This window comes from Crotalus tigris, unplaced genomic scaffold (assembly GCF_016545835.1).
Source record: "Crotalus tigris isolate CLP2741 ecotype Arizona unplaced genomic scaffold, ASM1654583v1 scf7180000017588.1960692, whole genome shotgun sequence".
Taxonomy (NCBI): domain Eukaryota; kingdom Metazoa; phylum Chordata; class Lepidosauria; order Squamata; family Viperidae; genus Crotalus; species Crotalus tigris.
The window spans coordinates 1,815,128-1,835,723 of NW_024096494.1; the positions used below are offsets into that span (position 1 = coordinate 1,815,128).

At 39.1% G+C, this 20,596-nt stretch overlaps 1 protein-coding gene across 13 annotated transcripts in view; it reads left to right on the forward strand.

Annotated features, from left to right (window-relative positions):
* The first annotated feature begins 1,187 nt into the window (after positions 1-1,187).
* MYBPC1 (myosin binding protein C1) overlaps positions 1,188-20,596 on the forward strand; it is a 107,523-nt gene continuing 88,114 nt past the window's right edge. For 7 of the 13 annotated variants that reach the window (XM_039362628.1, XM_039362557.1, XM_039362619.1 and 4 more), the window contains exon 1: positions 19,733-19,781. In XM_039362628.1, the coding sequence (XP_039218562.1) occupies positions 19,748-19,781 (34 nt within the window). In that variant the 5' untranslated portion in view covers positions 19,733-19,747. Of the gene's footprint in view, positions 1,389-19,732; positions 19,782-20,596 lie in introns of those variants that run through there. The other 6 variants (XM_039362566.1, XM_039362599.1, XM_039362609.1 and 3 more) reach the window with 3 other exon arrangements.

The following is a 20,596-nucleotide window of genomic DNA, read 5'->3' on the forward strand; positions in this document are numbered from 1 at the left end:
AGAAGATACAATAGGAAAAACAGGAACAATTGTTTAATCAAATTACATTCCCCTTTTTAAAGAACTGTTGAAGTTTATGACACAATAATTTGGGGTATGTGGGAAACTGAGCACATTAACTCACATAAACATGGACTTGGATGATTAGTTTTATTACTCTGCATGAAAAGTACCAACTCTTCAGATCTGAACTACATTCTGATACCTGTGACAATTGCCTCCATGCCTTGCTTCTAAAGAACTTATGGATGGTAAACAGTATTTCCTGTCAGCACATGCAAAAGAAATAACATGCTACTGATTGCATAGACTTAATCTTGCCAATCCTTCTGGAGGAGGGTCAAAAATTACTGTGGAGAAGAGGTCAAAAATATTAACATGGTGACCATGATCATGAGATTGAAGCCTCATCTGCCTTTTACATTCATTACATAAAATGGATTGAGACTTTAGTACTGAACATTCCCATATCATCTCAAAACATCTGGAGGTACCTGGATGGGGAATACTAGATAAGATAGATAGGCAGACAAATATCTCAACCCTGTTTCTTAGACCTTTTAAATGGTCACAGAATCATTTTGATTCATTCATACAATCATCTGAAAGTACACAAAAGCTGTGCTGTTGTACTGTCATGTTTTTTTTAATTTTTGTAAAAAATCATATTTGTGTCCCCTTCATTAATGTACCGTTCTTTTGCCTTCTTATTTACAGATAAAAATTACCCATCATTTTTGAATGAAGAAGAAAATAAGTATCACTTCCATTAGTGGTCCTTGTCTTGAGCAGTTTCACTGAAGCCAGCCATAATCTCCTGTCCCAGAAGATGAGAACTCTATATTACTCAAGTTAAGGAAAGCATTCTGAGGTTTAAATTATCTTTCAAAGAACTAAAAATAGTTAAGTAGTATTGCAGGTTTCTGATCAGGTTATCTGTCTGGGCTATAGTGTCACAAAGGTTGAGTGGAACGACAATTCTCTATTGACCGATCTCTCATCTCTAAAAGCCCTTTGATAGCGCGGCAAACTGTTTGATTCCCCATGTTGTATGTGGATCCACAGGTCTGAAATTAGAAAGTTATAGCTGATCTCCTCATCCACATGAAATGCAGCAGAGATTCCTTCCTAAAGCCGAGGGGGGCAGTGGCTTCAAACAACAGATGTACGCTGAGCTCCCATAACTGTCAATTTTCAGAGGGTTTACATTGATAGGAGAGGAGGTGCTATTCTGATTGATATTTTAAGGCTGTATATAAAGTGAACAAATTCTTCTCACTCTCTGCTTGTCATACTGGGCTGCATTTGTATCCGGGGCTCAATGTTTCCTTGCACATACTGGAAATAAAGACAAACTGAAACAATGCCAGAACCCACTAAAACAGCTGGTAAGTTTAATTGTTTTTTTAATACATGCATATATCATACTGAAATTCTGAAATGCACGTTTTCAAACCAGTTTGCAAATGAAGAGAGATCAGAGAAGGTAAACTATATTGGTGCGATATCGAATTTCTGTTCAAGGACATCTGCTAAACTAAAGCAACTTACATGATTATTTAACCACATTTGAATGGCTTTGTAGTAAAAACTAGAAAGCTCTGCCTAACTGGAAAATTATGATTTGGGCTGTGTGCAGGCTTACTTATCAGGATTGTTGGCAGTTGAATTATTATTCTATTATTACTAGTTCTACAGTTGTACTTAATTTTTACGAAAGCATCCTGTCCTAGCATTTGCAAATCTGGAAATTTAAGAGGGTATTTTATTTATATTATCTTTACAAACTTCGTTAATTTTTATATTAATAAATAAATCATATTTTAGGTTTATAACATGATAGATGTATAGATAGAGATAGAGATAGATAATATGACTGAAAGTGCAATCTTTGTAAGTTATGCATTAAATTTCAAGGGTGTTACTTTGCTCCTTGCCTGAAGTTTGGAGAAGGACCTTATTCCTTTCCAGCAAAACCTTTACAAAGAGTTACAGTACACATTTACAAACATTTCGTAAAACATTGCACAGTAGGGAGATTGGGGAGGTTGTCTAGTTATTTCTTAATAGCTAGGTCTTGAGGCTCCTCAACTTCCATTGTCAGAGGTTCCCAACAGCCCTGCTATTGTGTCTTTCTTCTTATACAATTCTTCTTCAATGTGCTATGGCTCCAGACCAAAAAGCCTCTTCCTTTGCTTTGTATTATTCTTTTATGAATACTTAGAAGATTACATACAGGCCAGTTCAGTATAGGACTGGAAAACATTTGAAACCACCATAGACTTATTTGGAATTTTGAGAAGTTATTGTAGGTGCTCTCAAAAAATGGTTGCGCATCGTTTACAAAATGGCTGACAAAAAGGTTTTGACCATTCACAAAGCATCCATTTGCAAGGTTTTGAAGTACTGACATTGCTGTTCACCCCCACCAATTGAGTGCCCTGTACGACCTTTGGCTTTTTTTTCTGTGCAGGTCAAATAAAGGACTAAATACTGGCTACCCACCATTCCATTTTTAAACAATGCCTCAGAAGCCAGTGTGCAGAGGTATTCTTAGAAATAAAGATGATCCCGATTGCTGGGACCTTGCTTTGTCACATGTCACATTATTTTTTCTAGAGCTAAAATAATAAAAGTTTGAAGTCAGAAGTGGGGCAGGGTGCCAAGGGTGACTGCAAGTACAGCATATCCACAGGTCTTGTATTGCTTTTCAGTGTTGTGTATTCTTTCTGGGAACAAAATTCTGTTAAGTTGAATGGTATTACTGTCAAGTCAGAAGGAAACTTCAATTCTCCCTGAATAAAACCAGCCTAGTTCCTTCCTTTCCACTATCATAGGTTCATATTATACATCAACCTTACTGCCATTCTCTATGAGAAATATTACAACAACACAATCTTTTATTTAAAACCTGATATAAGTGTTATTCAAAAATACCTCCTGTGAGATAAACACACCTTTTTTTATCTAAGAAGATGGAAATGATATTTTCATGAGTAATTTCCATTTGTGAAAGTACCATCATTATTGCTCTCTGGATTGAGAGAACATCTGAAAAAAAAGATGTTGTTATGCTAGCAAACATACACCCCTCTGATACATTTCAGATGATTCTGTTTGTTTCATACTGTGAACATAATTCCCTCCCATTTTAGGGATGTGAAAAAACCCTCTGGGCATATTAGATAGTGCCACAGTGGGGATTACACCTTGTCTGTGAGTTTGTGACAGGGATATTCTGAGTGTTTTATGAAGTGTGCTTTAAATGACATCCTTATACAGCTAGTGTGTTTCACACCTCAGATCTTGTATTTTCTTTCTTTCTCTTTCTTTCTTTCTTTCTTTCTTTCTTTCTTTCTTTCTTTCTTTCTTTCTTTCTTTCTTTCCTTACTTTTTGCATTCTGTGCTGATAATACAAGTTAATTTATGAGGGGTATACATTTTATGGCCGACTTTCATTGGAACGGTGGATTGAATATGTACTTTTTCCAAAATCTTTCTAGCTCAGTTGTGACTTAAGTTAAACTCTATCATGTGGTCTCTGATTTAATGGAGAGCCGTGAGGTTTGACCTGCTTGTTTTGAGCATTTATAGTTAACTTTCTGAATATGGTTGAAGCTACCTGATTATCATAGGTGTTGGCTTCGTGATACAATCTGCTGGTTTTTTATTGTCTGTATAACTGTATAATCTGGAGTAGTGGTAAACACTACAAAGTTTAGCTGACGAGATTTAAGATTGGGATCTTTATTGCTATTTTATTCTGTTAGAGTCATAAGGAAAAGGTATATTCTCTCTGTGTGTGTCTCTCTTATTCCGTCTCTCAATATACAACAGTTAGTAACTAATCATTTCTAAGACCCCTATACGGTCTTATTTTAACCCATAGTTCTTGGTTGAACCTAAAAACAACATTTAGTGACTCTTTGGGGTCAGAGTGACATTTAAACTTAAATGAATTTAAATTTAAATGAAGAATGACATTTAAGCCAGAGTGACATTTAAAAAAACAAATAAGGAGTAGAATCTCATGTTAACCAATTACAAACAAAAAGTACATAATGAGAAATACCCATAACTCTGCAGGATTAAGATCTAATTTTGTTGCCAGCTTTTGTCTCCTTTCTGTCAAACCATGGGGATTAGGGATCTTTGGACTGGGGTAGTAACAAGAAAGACCAATGGTTGAGATGACCTTCCCCAACCCATGGGAATTATAGTCCAGTTCATTGGAAGGGCTCTTGGTTCAGGATAGCTGGTTTGCTGAAGCCTTGGATGAAAAAAAATCAAATTACTTCTTTACAGATATTAACTATTTTAAATTCATGGGTCTGTGATTTGATTGAGAACTTTGTTATACACTTTTCATTATTTGCTTATCAAATTTATATGCCACTCTTATACATGAGCATATGCTCATATGTAGTGTGAGGCAACATAGAGTGGCTTGCTTGTCAAGCTGTTTAGTTATAAAGTTTTCTGTTCTCAATATAAATAAGAGGTTATGATCTCTGGAAGCTATAAGGATTTTAGCACCTCAAAATGAGACTCAGCATCATACAGGGCTGGGTCCAAGGCAACTAGTGTTGACAGGCTGAAGGATTTATTTACTTGCTGACAAAGCTCTGCAATGCAGGAGGACAATGTATGAGGTACCTTCCCCAAAATAGCTGTATAAAATATGTGTGCAAATTTGAAAGCTCAAGTCCTATTCAGGTTTCCTTTTAAGGTATCCTATTTGTAATGAAAATGGGAATACAGGTAATCCTTGACTTACAACAGTTCGTTTACTGACTGTTTGAAATTACAATATTACTGCAAAAAGTGATTACCATTTATCACATTTATGACCGTTGCAGCATCCCCATGTTTACATGATAAAAATTCAAACTCTTGGCAACTGGTTCATATTTATGATGGTTGCCGTGTCACAGGGTCATGTGAGCCCCTTTTGCGACCTTTTGACAAGCGAAGTCAGTGGGGAAGCCAGACTCACTTAACAACCATGTTACTAACTTAACAGCTGCAGTGATTCATTTAACAACTGTGGCAATAAAATATCTTAAAATGTCTCGCTTAGAAACAGAAATTTTTGGCTCAATTGTGACCGTAAGTTGAGGACTACCTGTGTATACAGTATATCTTCATAGTTTATCTTTAGGGTAGAGTTAAATTAGCTATAAGGTCTCCATTGCCAGTCTTTATTTTGATGGGTTGATTTGTGAATTGCGATACCGATATAAGTAAAATTATATCTAGAGCTAAATGTGGCGCAGCAGTTAGAGTGCAGTACTGCAGGCCACTTTAGCTGACTGTGTTCAGCAGGTCAGCGGTTCAAATCTCACCGGCTCAAGGTTGACTCAGCCTTCCATCCTTCCGAGGTAGGTAAAATGAGGACCCAGATTGTTGGGGGCAATGTAATATATATATATATATATATATATATATATATATATATATATATATATATACATTGCTTACTGGTGTACACTGCTTAGAGAGTGCTTGCACTTAAAGCGGTATATAAGTCTCATAAATAAATAAATAAGAAATGCTAAGTTTTGCCAATCTCATGATTTATCTGTTCTGTGGTTGTTACGCCAGAAAATGACTGCAGATAAAACTGAGCATCAATTAAGAGAAACTCTGTTCCATTGATCTATAGTTCTTTGGATAGAAGTATCATTGATATTACTCAACATAATCTTAATAATAGGCTAGAATGGAAATGACATCCATCAGCATCCATCAATCTCTTGCTATGTGTAGCGGTGCCATTGTGTGTTCAAAATATTTCATGTAATGCTGCATCTTCAGAATGTTTAATCTGTTGCACATGGTCACAAATGGGAGATTGCTAGAGAGTCAGAATTGTTCACATGGATACAGAATAACATGGCCTACATATATGCAAAGACAGATGCATGCAAAGACAGATGAAATATAACAACATAACTCTAAGCTTATGAATAGAAACATACTACAATATTCAGATACATTTTCACTTTCTGAGGTGGAAGTTATCCCCCTCAGACTCTTACTGTTGTGTCCTGAGCCTGCAGAAGCAGGCTCGGGACATTGCTATGGTCCCGGGTTGCTGCAAGCTGCCCGGGACCAGACAGCGTGGCGCCAGCCTCGCACGCATGCGCGAGATGCAAAAACATGCCTATCAGCTGTATCTTTTTTGCCCGGGGATCCGGGCATACTTAAGAGGCCTGCGAGCCTCTTTGTTTGGTTGTTGTTGTTGGTTGTTGGAATGAAGTGAATAAAGAACAGACCTGTTTGAAGAATGAGTCTCCAGCCTTTTGATTACGCTCAGGACTTAACACTGGCGACGAAGGTGGGATCAGAAGAGCTTCAAACAAACAAGCTTTAATCACCCACAAGAAGTCCTGAAGAAGGGGGAAGTCGGCGTTGGGAGCAGCGTCTCAGGCCTACCAGTACAGCGTCGCTGGAGGGTGAGCTCGGCTGAATAACCCTTTCCCCACACACACATTAGAAATAGTAGAGAGAAAATGGCAAAGATTGGGCGTATTTCTGAGTGACATTGCCCATCCTGAAAAATGGGACTCTATGTTGCCAGGGTAGAAAATTATTTTAGAGTAAACCAGATAAGAGAAGATGGATTAAAGGCTGCAACACTGTTGTGTGTCTGTGGTCAGGAGGTGTTTCAAATAGCTGAGAACGGCCCCTGCACTTCTAGAGTCAGTTACGTTCACTGACTTGAAGAAATTGTTAAAGGAACATTTCCAGCCCAAATTGTCTGTGATGGCATGGAGGCACACATTTGAGCAAAGAGACTAGAGGGCAGGTGAATCTGCTAAAGAATATATTGCAGCTTTAAGGAGAGCAGCCAAGTCTTGTGAGTTCAAGGATCTGGAAGAGAGGCTGCGAGATTGCTTAGTTTGCGGTTTAAGAAACAGAGATTTGCAGCAGAAACTTTTTGCCAGAGAAGATATCTCCTTCCAAGATGCACTAAGAGAGGTGACGGCTGAAGAAGCAGCTGGAGGAGCTGTAAAGTCTCTACGGCCTACCAGGAGCGTTCCTGAGACGGCAACTGTCCATCAGGAAGACATCAAAGATGAATCTGATACAGATCCTGAAGACGAGGTGAATAGACTTTACCTGCCATCGGGGAAGAAGCAGAAGGGACGTCAGAACAAGGCCACTACAGCCATCAAATGCTTTGGATGCGGTGGAAGCCACAAGAGAGCTGAGTGCAGGTTCCGGTCTACCATATGTAGAGGGTGTGGAAAGCGAGGCCACATTGCAGCCGTATGTTTGAGTCAACAGAAGGTACAACCTCAGGAAGAATTGCGTCTGAAAGGTACCAGGGTCCCCAGCCAAAAGAAGGTGGGTTTCTGCGCATCGCGCAGGAGTATTTTGAAGACAGGAACACATAAACCCTTAAAGAAAAAACTGACTTTAAAAGTAAGGTTGCAAGGGGTTCCTATAGCTATGGAGTTGGACACAGGGTCCACTCTCTCTATTATTTCTAACAATACATTTAAAAAGATTTGCAACAGTAGTGGCATTCGAGCCAAACTAAGACCAGCCAACATAATTCTCACAGACTTTCAGAATTCTAAAGTGTGTGTTAAGGGGGAGGCCACCCATAATATGCAGCATAAGGATTTTGAAGGTCCTCTAGACGTGTTGGTAGTGGGGGGGGGACGCACGAGCCTTATTGGATTTGAGGCCCTTGGCATCCAAATCACTGGGCTGCATAATTTGCAAATGTCAAGCCTGGCAGAAGTCTGCCAGGAGTTTGCAGATGTGTTTAGTTCAGAGCTTGGATCCTTCAAAGGGCCTCCAGTCTCGTTAAGGTTAGACCCAACAATCATCCCCATCAGGGCAAGCCAAGGAGGGTACCTTTTGCCCTCAAGGCCAGGATTGATGCTGAACTGGACAAACTGCTACAGTAAGGTATTTTAGAACCTGTAGATTCAAGTCCATGGGAAACCCCCATAGTAACACCTCTAAAGGCTAATGGGGAGATATGTATTTGTGCAGATTACAAATGTACACTAAATAAGGCTTTACAACAGCATGCTTATCCAGTTCCAGTGGTAAGTCACATTCTGGCATCCCTTAAGGGGGGGCGCATCTTTGCAAAGCTTGACCTGGCACAGGCCTACCAACAGTTGCCTATTGATGAGGCAGCTGCAGAAGCATGAACTATAGTCACTCATAGAGGGGAATTTAAGGTCAAGAGACTGCAATTTGGGGTTAGTGCAGCCCCTGGCATATTCCAAAGCATCATGGAAAGCACGCTGCGTGGGATTCCAGGGGTCTGCCCCTACTTTGATGATGTCCTCATTGCTGGGGAGTCATCTCAAATGCTAGCTGAGAGATTAAGGGCTGTCTTGCTTCGATTCAGAAGAGCAGGCTTTAAACTTAAAAAGGAAAAATGTAAAATTGGAGTCAATTCCACTGAATTCTTGGGATTTAGAATAGATGCCCAGGGTATCCACCCTGCTGAAGGAAAGTTGCGAGCTATACAAGAGGCCCCTAATCCTAAATCCAAGGGTGAATTGCAAGCCTTCCTGGGCCTCTTAAATTTTTATCATGCCTTCCTACCTTACAAGGCTGCTGTGGCGGAGCCATTACATAGGCTCTTGGACAAACAGGCTCCTTGGCAGTGGACTAAGGTCCATGACAAGAGTTTCAATGAGGTTAAGGCCTTACTAACTTCCAATACTGTCTTAGCTCATCTCAACGAGCAGCTGCCTGTGTGCCTCGCCTGCGATGCATCTCCTTACGGGGTTGGAGCAGTACTCAGCCATCTGAAGACAGATGGAACTCAGGTCCCTGTGTCTTATTATTCCAGGACCCTGTCTTCTGCTGAGCACAACTATGCTCAGATTGACAGAGAGGTTTTGGCCATAGTGGCCGGCATTAAGAAATTTCATGATTTCTTATATGGCCACAAATTTACAGTCTATACTGACCATAAGCCTCTCTTGGGGTTGTTTATCACAAACAAACAGACCCCACATATCATTTCTCCTCGTATGCTGAGATGGTCCATTTTTCTGTCAGCATACGACTTTACTTTAATTCACAAACCTGGAAAAGATATGGGTCATGCTGATGGCCTGAGTAGATTGCTCTTGCAGCAATTGGAGCCTGATCTGGCTCCAGCTGTTCATATTCTGTCAATTCAGGAATTACCAGAGTATCCCCTCAATGCCAGGGATGTGGTTGCAGAAACTGCCACTGATCACACGCTCACACAAGTGTTGTCGTGGGTGTTGTCAGGGTGGCCTGACAAATGTCCTGATACGGAGTTTCAGAACTTCTGGAAAAAGAAGCATGAATTTTCCACTTTCAAAGGTTGCCTGTTGTGGGGTAGCAGGGTTGTGATACTTACCTCGTTGAGACCTAGAATCTTTTGCTCTCTGCACGAAGGACATCCTGATATAGTAAGGATGAAAGCACTTGCGCACAGCCATCTTTGGTGGCCTGGTCTTGATAAGGCCATCGAGGCCCAGGTTCACGGGTGCCAAGCATGCCAACAGTCCCGGCCTGAAATGCCTCAGGCCCCAGTACACAGGTGGGAGGAAACTCAATTCCCATGGTCCAGGGTACATATTGATTACGCTCGGCCCTTTCTGGGGCAATTCTTCCTCATTGTGGTTGACAGCCATTTCAAATGGCTAGATGTTGTTCCTGTTTCCTCCACTACTACTGCCAGGACCATCCAGGTGTTGAGAGGCATTTTTGCATCACATGGTCTTCCTGATGTGTTGGTTTCAGACAATGGTCCCCAATTTACTTCTTCTGAGTTCCAGGCTTTCCTGCAAGCCAACTTGATCTTGCACGCGACTTCGGTTCCCTTCCACCCATCCTCCAACGGAATGGCTGAGAGAATGGTGCGCACTACCAAAAATGCCCTCAAGAGATTGACTTATGGTAATTGGCATCACAGGTTAGCAGTTTTCCTTCTTGCACACTGCACCACACCACGCACTGCCACGGGGAAGAGCTCTGCTGAAATCCACTGGGGTCGCCGCCTCATAACGAAACTGGACAGGCTGCATCCTGACCGGGTGGCTTCACAGGTGTCACAACCGCGGGCACCGAGGAGACTCCAAGTGGGTGATTCGGTCTGGGCATGTAACTATGGGCCTGGTCATCTCTGGGTGACAGCTGTGGTCTGCAAGGCTTCGGGACCATTGTCTTACGAAGTGACATTGGGGGACAGCTGTGTCATTCGCAGACACATAGATCAGCTGCGTTGGAGATTGGACTCTCACTCTTCCACTCCTGGCTCTGCTCTGGGGGGGGAGGGGGATGATAATATGCAGCATGAAGATTCAAGGGAAAGGGGGTTTCCCCACTTATCCACTAGTACTCCAGACAGGGAGTTATACCGGGGGTGTCCACATGACTCACCTTCAACAAATAACACTCCAGACAGGGAGTCTGACAGGGGGTATCTTCATATTTCACAAGGAACAGTGACCAGGAATTCCAGCAAGGGCGAGGGTACATCCCTGCAACTGCCTCAAGAAGGAGGTCAGCAGGGAGAGGGGTGGCCAGGGAGGCGACTCCTGATTCCGGCACCTCAGACACAGGTGGAAGAGCTCCCGAGCACTGGGGTGGCTCCAATGCCCTGAACCCAGCATCGGCTGGCCACAGGTCCCAGGGACAGTGCTCCCAAGGAAGGTCCATTGTGGACCTGGGGACTACCACCCCTCCAAGGTATGCTGGCTTGGACATAGAGGGTCCAGCCAGCCAGCTGGGGGGCAGGTCAACTGGGTATGTGGGGCAACAAAGCCCTGGCCTGCTGAGCCTGATAGGCGAGCAGGCAGGCCAGCAACAGCTCCAGGGGCCTCTGGAAATGTAGGGCAGCAACATCTCAGCTCACCTAGCCTAGCAGGTGAGCAAGTGAGCCCTGCACCCTTGCCAGGTCCGAGAAGGTTGCAAAGGACCAGATACCCACCAAAATACCTGAGGAAATATGTTAACCTGCAGACCAGTTTTGGGAAACTGCAGAGGGAAGAGCCCAAAAGTAATGGGGCAGTCTTGTATTAATATTTTTGGTTTCTGATACATTTATTTCCAAAACAATAGGGCGTGTGCCCAACTTAACATAACAGCTTACATATTCCATGCATTTGATGGATGGAATCTTGAACACGTCCCATCAGAGAGGTCGCATATGTGTGCGAACATGTTTCATCTGGGGGGAAGGGATGTTGTGTCCTGAGCCTGCAGAAGCAGGCTCGGGACATTGCTATGGTCCCGGGTTGCTGCAAGCTGCCCAGGACCAGACAGCGCAGTGCCAGCCTCACTCACATGCACGAGGTGCGAAAATGTGCCTATCAGCTGTATCTTGTTTGCCCGGGGATCTGGGCATACTTAAGAGGCCTGCGAGCCTCTTTGTTTGGTTGTTGTTGGTGGTTCTGGAACGAAGTGAATAAAGAACAGACTTGTTTGAAGAATGAGTCTCCAGCCTTTTAATTACTCTCAGGACTTAACACTTACCATCAGGTATCAATGCAGAGAATGATTTGCATGCAAGTATTTTTGGACTACTCTTGTAATGCAAAATGCAAGTCAATGTTGTTCAATTAATAATGTGCGGAAGTCATTATTGGCTTTTAACTTCCTCTAATAAGCCATCAAGTTCACAAAATTGCTAAATCAATTCATTTTATTAACTTCAGGCCGCAATAAATTCATGCCTCTGTTTTTATTGTTCACCAATTTAGAGATTCTGAAATTATGTTCCTAAAAAGCAAAACTGAACGCTATACATCAAACGAGCACTTTGCCTATGTAACTTCTTTTTATCTTATTTTAAAAGAATATAAAAATGAGGCTCCCTTCATCTTGAACATAACCAAAGACCTCACTAGACTGAGAGAAGAATCTCGGAACATTTTTTAGGGTTAGAACTTGTTTTTGTAACTGTAAAGTGCAAGAATATAATTAATTTTGTTTGTTTGGCATTTGAAGTAAATGTATTTTAATAGAATTGGATTTAATGATGGGAAGATGATTAACTTTAGCAAATGCATGACATTTAGAATAATCAACTTCTCTTTTTTAGCTATAAAGATTCATGCAAAAGCTAAAAGGAACAAAAGGAAATAATATTAAGGTACCATTCTTCAGAAAGAGATATTGGCTATACATTGTTAACTGCTAATGAATTGCTATATAATGGCTCATTGGAACACCATAATAGAATGAATGATTAATTGAATATTTGCTAATAGACAGCCAATCTTTGGAAGATCTTTTTCCAAAAATGAAAAAAATTAGTTTCTAATTGACAGATAAATCTAAAAAAGGATTGACTGGGTTTTTAATTTCTCCTCTGCCACAAAAATACTGTGGACTTTGACCCTTTAATGTTAAGCACGAAGAGCTATGCTATCAGATATCTGTCCTTCTTCCTTTTCAGGGGTGTCTGACCCATATAAAAAAGGGATAAGGCTTCAATCATGTGGTCGCAGGCATCATTTTGACATCTGGGGATGCCCCTGTTCCTTTTTCAAGAGCTTTCAAGTTTGAGGAATTTTATTCTGCACTAGCGAGACCTCATCTAGAATTTAGTGCCAGTGCAGGATGTTGGGGTTTTGAAAGCACTACAATCTACAAGTTTTTAGTTGAGTTTCAGGCCAATGTGCTTGAGTACAAAAACAGCTTGACAATACAAGCAAGTGTTTGCAGGACATGGGAAGTTTTTCTCTTACAGGATGCTTCTAAAAGAGACCAGACAGCCAACTATTGGGTGGATATGGAGCAAAGATTTTATCTCAGTTAACTATAATTTTCTCCCTCCTTTCTATGCACTGTCAACAGGGAAAGCAAAAAATCAATGGCAAGGGCAAAAGAAAAGAGATTTTATGAATAAAAGTGGCATTGTTCGGATGAAGTAAAGTAGAAGAAATAAAAGCTGGTGTACCTTATGGTTCACAGGATGAAGTGATAAAATCTTTGACACTATATCTCTAGATTATAATTGGATATTTTTCTTACTTCAAAACAAAGAAAGAATGCCATCACCAATGTGATGATTTACCACATGTAGGTTTTTAAAAATACTTATTCACCTGCAGTTCAGATTGTTCTCAGATTAGTTCTGTGGAAGAGTTTAAATATAACCCAAATATTCTTTTTATTAGGGCTTCCGGGCCTATTATGGAGCAGTACCAGCTACCACAAGGTGGAAAAAAACTAAGCAAAATAACAGATCATGCTAAAGAATAATCATGAAGACTTTATACCTCCATATTTATTATCCAGGCCTTTTATGTTCTGCTGGAGCCAATCAGAAGCACTGTTAGAACAGATTTAGCAAGCTGTTATGTTTTAAGGATGAGAGAGAATATACTTGTATAGTCAACCTAGACATGCTGGTAAATTATAAGGTTTTCATGAAGAAGATCTCTGGTTCAGTGCCTGACATATTAGTTTTAAAAAAATCCATTGCAAATATTTGGAAAAGTCCCAGCTGGATATGATGGATAGCTGCTGTTAAAGTAAATTCTTGGTCTAGATGGAAAATTATCTGAGTATAATCTTACTCTTTCAGTAATACACTTTGTATTTCAGAAAAAAATTAGAAGAGCAAGAATTTATTTCATTTCAGGGTAATTGTATTTATTTGCCCTCTAATGGTCCTTCAGCTGTGCATTTATACCCATGTAACTTTTAAGTCTGCCCAATTTAATATGGAAAATAATTTTATTTTATCTCCAGAAAAAGCAGTTAACAATCTACAGTATATTACTTGCAGTTCTTCATTGTCATAAGGTGTTTTAACTTTCTTTAACCATTGCATTAAGAAAAGATCACAGTCTCAGATTATATGTTGCTTTATAATTGGCCATTTCCTTATACAGAGATTTCCAAACTTGGCAACTTTAAGACTAGTGAACTTCAACTCCCAGAATTCCCCACCCAGAGGAAGTTTGTCAAGCAAGTTGCCAAGTTTGGAGACCTCTGTCCTTAGGTAATAGACTCAGCAGTACAACGAGGACCTAACTTCTGCGGGGAGGTTAGAGTTAGGTTTACTGCTACCTCACAAGTATGTTTTCATGTTCATCTCCCACATTTCCTCCTATGATATTAAATTAATGTTAACCTTTAAAACTCCCACTCATCATGTTTGAATCAAGATCACTATCCTTAACTGAATATATGCATCTCAGTTACGATGATTCAAGTAGGCTGTTGCTAAATTGGTAAACACTGAAAACTGTATCAGCCAATGTTTGTACACAAATTGTAAGACATTTACCTCACTACCACGTAGGGCTACTTTAAGCTCTGCCAAGAGTTCACCACTTCTGGAATCTGTTTATTATTCACTGTACATCGAATCCCTTCTCACACAAACACATATTACAATATCACAAACTATTTTTGAAATTTCCCATTTGGGAAGGAGTCTGAAAGTATTATCCAAAGCATAGATGTGAAATTATCAAATCATAGTCCTCAACTAGCCTACATTCTCTGAACTTTACCACACTGAAACCTAACTGACAATTCTGAAAGAAAATTTTCCTATATCCACACTATTGTAGTACTTGGTTGAACTTCAGGTCTCTCGGTTTCTAGTCTGAAGCCTTAATCACTTCAGCAATCTGGCTCTCTAGGTTTGACTTATCTTCAGTTAATTCAAATCTTTCATGGGCTGACCTTAATCAGTGCTCTTGGAAAGGTACAGGTATCCACAGGTATGTGTAGCAGTCAAGAAGAAAAGTGGAGAAAGTATTTACCTGCGGATGGAGATGAAGATTAGTAAAAATTCTACTAAAGATAATTCGTTATCAAATATATGCTACAAGTTGTGTACATTATGTGTGGGTAGATAAAATAATTCAAGTTGTAAATACATATTTAATTTTAGATTACTTTTGGGTACAAAATGGAGTTTTAAAAGGTTTTTGAAATAGCGGGGAGGACATAAATAAATGCAAACATACAGTAATCATGATTTAGTTTCCTAGAAAATGGGAACTGTTGAGCTCTTAAAGATGAGAACAATTAAAGTGTTTCGTTAATTGAGTGATTACACATTTTCTAAATGTTTATTTAATTATCTAGTTTGCAGAAAATTAGAGAAACGCTGCTTTAAGCAAATATTTTACAATCAAGGCAGCAAAAATAAATAAAATTTTATTTCCACAGGATAATCATGAAGATATTTTGATTTACTTAAATATAAATGGCAGAATGTATGGATGGAAACTAACCATAGGGAATTGTTCTCTTTGCAGGAATTTAAAAGTGATTGTAAAGCTTGTATAATTGGAAGAAATATATCAATTATCTGCTTTATAGTTAAAATAATAATTTTAGCTATATGTAAATGGGTATAGCCTGAAAATTTATTGACAGATGTTTTAAGGGTCCACTTTATAATTGTCATTAATAAGCTATTATTATTATTATCTCCATCATCTCATTCTCTCTTTCTCTGCCATACTTATATCTGATGGAATAGCAATGATTTTATTTGCCAATACTTTGGGGCCACATTTTATTTAAATAAAGCAATCTATCATGCACTATATAAATCTTTTCAAATTAATCTGGTCTTACGGGCAATCTGATTCTTGTTTGACAATACAACTGAGTACAGTAGAGATAAGTTATTTTAGATTGGTAGTGAAGAGGTGCGTTTCATAGATCTTTGGAAAAGTGGCATGATATAGGTATCATAATTCCTACATCAGTATATATTTAAGTACTTTTCCTTTATATATCATAATTTGTCTCAATTTGATTGTCAAAGAATAAAAATCATTTAGGCCAAAAGGGTGTACTATTTCTTATTTGGATTAGCTAGGAAAAAATGTGATTGATGAATATCAAAAATTCAAAGAGAAATGTTTAAATGTATGCATATATTCATTGATTTGATTGATATAGCCAACCAACATGCCAAAGTTACTCTGTGTGTTTCACAGTGGAATAGAAGAACAAAAGCCACAGGAATTAAAATAAAATCCAGCAAATAACTGGAACCAAAAAAAGACAGTAATAGAATAACCAAATGAAATAATAGAATAAAAACGATAAATAATTGATTGTTAAACATTAAATCAAAGTATAATGCAAATACAGAAAGAATGTGGGCTTATGTTCTGTTTCATATATCTTTTTCTATTTCAGTGGCTGCCAGTCCAAATCTGTCAAATAAGGAATCATAAGAAGGAAACGAAGTTTCCCATGACCTCATCAAACAATAGTTTGAAGAGGCATAGAGTCATTTGGTCAGAAACTCCACTCATTACAACCTCTTTACAACCTGTGGAATTCAACATCTAGAATTCCTCAGTGACCAAAGCTGGCTCAGGCATTAGGGGAGTTGAAATCCACAGATCATAAAGGAGCCATAGCTGCCCATTCCTTCATTACAGAGATGCAGGGATAGCATCTTAGACTGATATACCATTCCATAGTGCTTTACAGCACTCTCTGAACGGTTTATAAATGTCAGCATATTGCCCCCAACAACCTGGGTTCTCATTTTACCAACCTTGGAAGGATGGAAGGCTGAGTCAACGTTGAGCCCATCAGGATTGAACTTCTGTCTGTGAGCAGAGTTAGCCTGCAATACTGCATTCTAAGCACTGCACCACCACATAAGAACTGTACAATCTTATGTGATGGTCCAATCACCCCATTTTCAAAATTGTAAAACATTTGCTGTATCATAACATGAGATTCAGCAGTTGAAGAACTGATCTCATATTTTATGTAAGTTTGTCTAAATCATGCATAATATCATATGCAAGGCAAGACAGATGAAATCTCATCAAATTTTCCTAAAGTTTGCAATGACAACTTGTTTTTCCTAAGTGCTTCTTGGACATCCAGAGGTTGCCCTGATGTTTTCCAGCACCCCAATATCTAAATCTAAATTTGCATCTGTATCTACATCTGTATCATCTCATAAATTTGTATCATTATTGAGTGGCACATTTTCTTCAGATCTGTTCCTCTTTAGTCCTTTTCTTTAAAAAAAATAGCAATGCAGTTCTGTCTAAAAATAAGAGTGATGGAAATGCATAAGTAGCTACTCTATTTTCATCAGTCAACAAATGGTCTGGCAAGAATCAGGCTCCTTGGTGAGCTTGGCTATTGGTGTAAATCAGGATACATAATCCTTTTCTTGGATGGCTAAACCATGAAAGCATTTCTCTGTGCAAAATTAAGTAACAGCTGTGCTTTTACTCTCTTAATTAGATGTCGCATCTTGATATTCTAGGCATGTTCTTCTAGTGTATAAAGCAGAGATGGGTTACATTTTCAACCTTATTGCATTTAGCCTTATTCAACAAGGCTGTCTTTGAAACTTCATGTCAACAGAATCAGTAAGTCTATTGCACACTTTATTGGATACTGGTTCCCAGCAAATGCAATGGAAGTTATTTATTTATTTTTAGTAAATATGCATGTTTACAATTCATCTGCAATCAGGAGATAAAAAGAGGAGCTTGTTAATACATAGTACAAGTAAATTTGCTTGAGGAGATCTGCTTTAGGTTTTGTGTGTTATATTTGATAGGGAGTAGATATAAGGCAGGGGTCTTCAAACTTGGTCATTTTGGACTTGTGGACTTCAACTTCCAGAATTCCTCAGCCAAGCACGCTGGCCAAGGAATTCTGGGAGTTGAAGTCCACAAGTCATAAAAGGGCCAAGTTTGAAGACCCCTGATATAAGGGTAGCCTAGTGCAACAAGAAGGAGATTTCTGCTTCACAGTATCATCATAATTTAAGCACTAATCTGTGCTTGAAGATAGCTGCCAGGTACTATAAAATTGTGTGATACAGCAGGAATATTGGTTCTGCCCTAAAGTGCAGAAGAGACCTGTTGACTGCAGCATATTGAGTCACAGCTGGCAATTATACAGAAGGAAGGCTGTGCAGTACAGCAGAAGAGAGATTCTGGAGCCCTGGGAGTCTGCCTCCTGCAGACTTTTTGATCCACCTCAGTTGATGCAATGGCATTCACAACATAGTGGGAGTCTCCCTCCCACAGCTTCAGATAACCTCTTTTCCCTCGTCAGCTGTTCAGTCTGCACACAAGAAGTTCAAAGCTGGAGAAGTGGCATCCTTACCCATGAGATTTAGGCCTGCCTTAGGATTAGAATTTGATCACCCTATTAACAGTGAGACCTTCCTTTTGAGAAGAAGAAAAATGAATTTTCCAATAAATGTTTCCCCCGTTTTAAAACTTAGTTTTCTAGATTATACCTTTGAAAGAGATTTGGAAAATCTAGATGTTCAAAATCTGGATGTTCAAAATCTGGATGCAAAGAACAGATGTGTAGATTTTCAGTTATAAAATGTCTTAAAACCTGCTTTAAAAAAACGGCCTGCAGAGGTAGAGTGTCTTCCGCAGACATACAGATGAGGCCTGGCTCTCTGCTGCAGAGTGAGAGGGATATAAAGAAAGGGATGTCCATGGAACGTGGCCTCAGGAGACCTTCCAGTAAACTTCCCTTAATCTGACTCAAGAAATTCTTCTGCAATAGATAGGTTTTGGAAAGGCAGTATGTAGTATTTGCTGCTGCAACAAGCCTGCAAATGTTCTTCTTTCCATGGATCATTCTTTGTTTATCAGAGTTGCATTCCATGACATTCATAGGTGTACCCAGAATTGCAGAAAATGTTCAAGACTGTGAACTTACCACCACCAATATAAATATATTAAATGTTAAATATAAAAACATTTATATTAAAACTTCTTCAAAACCTCTACAAGATTTTATTTGACCCCCTAGATGTGGCCACACAACCACATGTAAACCATAATAATGTCACACTTGTTTTAACATTGCACAAATAATTACATCATTGTTTCTGTCATGTACATGATGACATAAAATAAATATTTGCTCTTCCAGAGAAATGAATGGCTGAGGCCCTCAGAACCTGCAAAAGTTATCCAAGTGTAATTTTTAATGTGGGAGGGAGGAGAAATTGTTAATAATGTATCAATATAAGAAAAGAAAATCACATTTAATTTGGTTCTACCCACTAATTATGGGTCTTGGCTTGTCATCCAAAGGCCAAATGAGGCACTTGGCTCAGAAAAAAAATGTGTCACTTTCAAAGTTTATGATTGTATTTAGTTAACAGATACTCTATGGGAGGACAAGACAATTGATCAGAGTCCTAAAGGAAAACTGAGCTATCTATTTAATTTTCATATTGCTATTTCTAATTTTTAAAAGAAATTGGGAAAGTAATGGCATTTTTCTTAACTTAAGTTGCTTCCATGCTCTCTTGAACAATAATGTCTAGTTAAATACTTTTTAAACATTAGAGTACTCTTCCAACTTTAGAATGCTGTCTCAACACAAGTACATACTCATCGGTCTTTTTAGCATTGACCTCTCCCCCACATTTTTTTTTTAAAAAACCTCTCCATTGACCTTTGCATTATTTATTTATCTAATTAATTGATTCTACCTTTCCTCTGGGAACTCAAGGCACGGTACACAGCATTCCCTCCTCCAAATTCTTTATCACAGCAAAATCTCTGTGGAGTAGGTTGTCTTGCTAAATGCTAATCAGGTTCAATGTTTAACAGTAAAGTTCATCATTAAACACTGTATTATAAATGCCCTTGAGAGTTCTAAATGGGAAACGGCATACAAGCATGTGAATGAAGGAATGAAAATGAATGAATGAGCAAGCCAGCCAGCCAAGTGGTCATAGAATTCCTGGGGTAAAAAAGTCTCGAACCAGAGTCTGGAGATATGAATGAAACAAAAACTAGCTAAAACTGAAGCAAAAGGTATGTTTCATGCAGAAAGGATCTGGTATTCCCTTTTAAAGAGCAGGAATGTGACATGAGGGTCTAGGAGTCTCAGTTATTGTTAGATAAGCAGGTGGAACATATGGGGGTATTTTTAGTCATCTTTGGCTGATGCATGTTTGTGGTCCTTCCTGGAATGAGATTCCCTGCCAAGGATGACTTGGGCACTCATCAACACCCAAGTAAATTATTTTAGTCACTCGTCATGGTTCTGCCTTTGAAGAACACCTGGAAACCGGTGGTCTAATTGGTCTATATTACAAGCAAATTGGAGTCATCATAGTCATCTAACATCAGTTTCTCAATCACAGCATAGTTCAAGTGCAACTTGCAGTGCTACTTTTAACATCTAACATCCATGTGGAGTTACAATTAGGTTACTTACATCTAACTTCCTTGAAGTTGCCCATATGAGCTATTCAGATGTATTATATGTTACAATCTATGATGTTATATCAAGCTGATGAGGTGAAGAGAGGACAGTCCATAGTCGATGCTTTCCCATTGCAATACTCACCATGGAATGGGTCCCCTCTTGGAGCAGGTCAACTTACAGCAATTATTTCAAACCAAACTATTCTGAGATCATTTGAGGAATGAGAATGGTAACTGTCATGCTTATGTCCATCTGCTCTATTTTTGCACCTAATTATTTTTATCTCAATTTTATTTTATTTTATAGAATATACGTATTTGTTTTATGCTTTTATGACATAGTCCTTAGAATAAAGTGCAATAAATAAATGAGATATAAATTTAAATCTTGTATGTCTTCATTGATATTCTTAAATGGC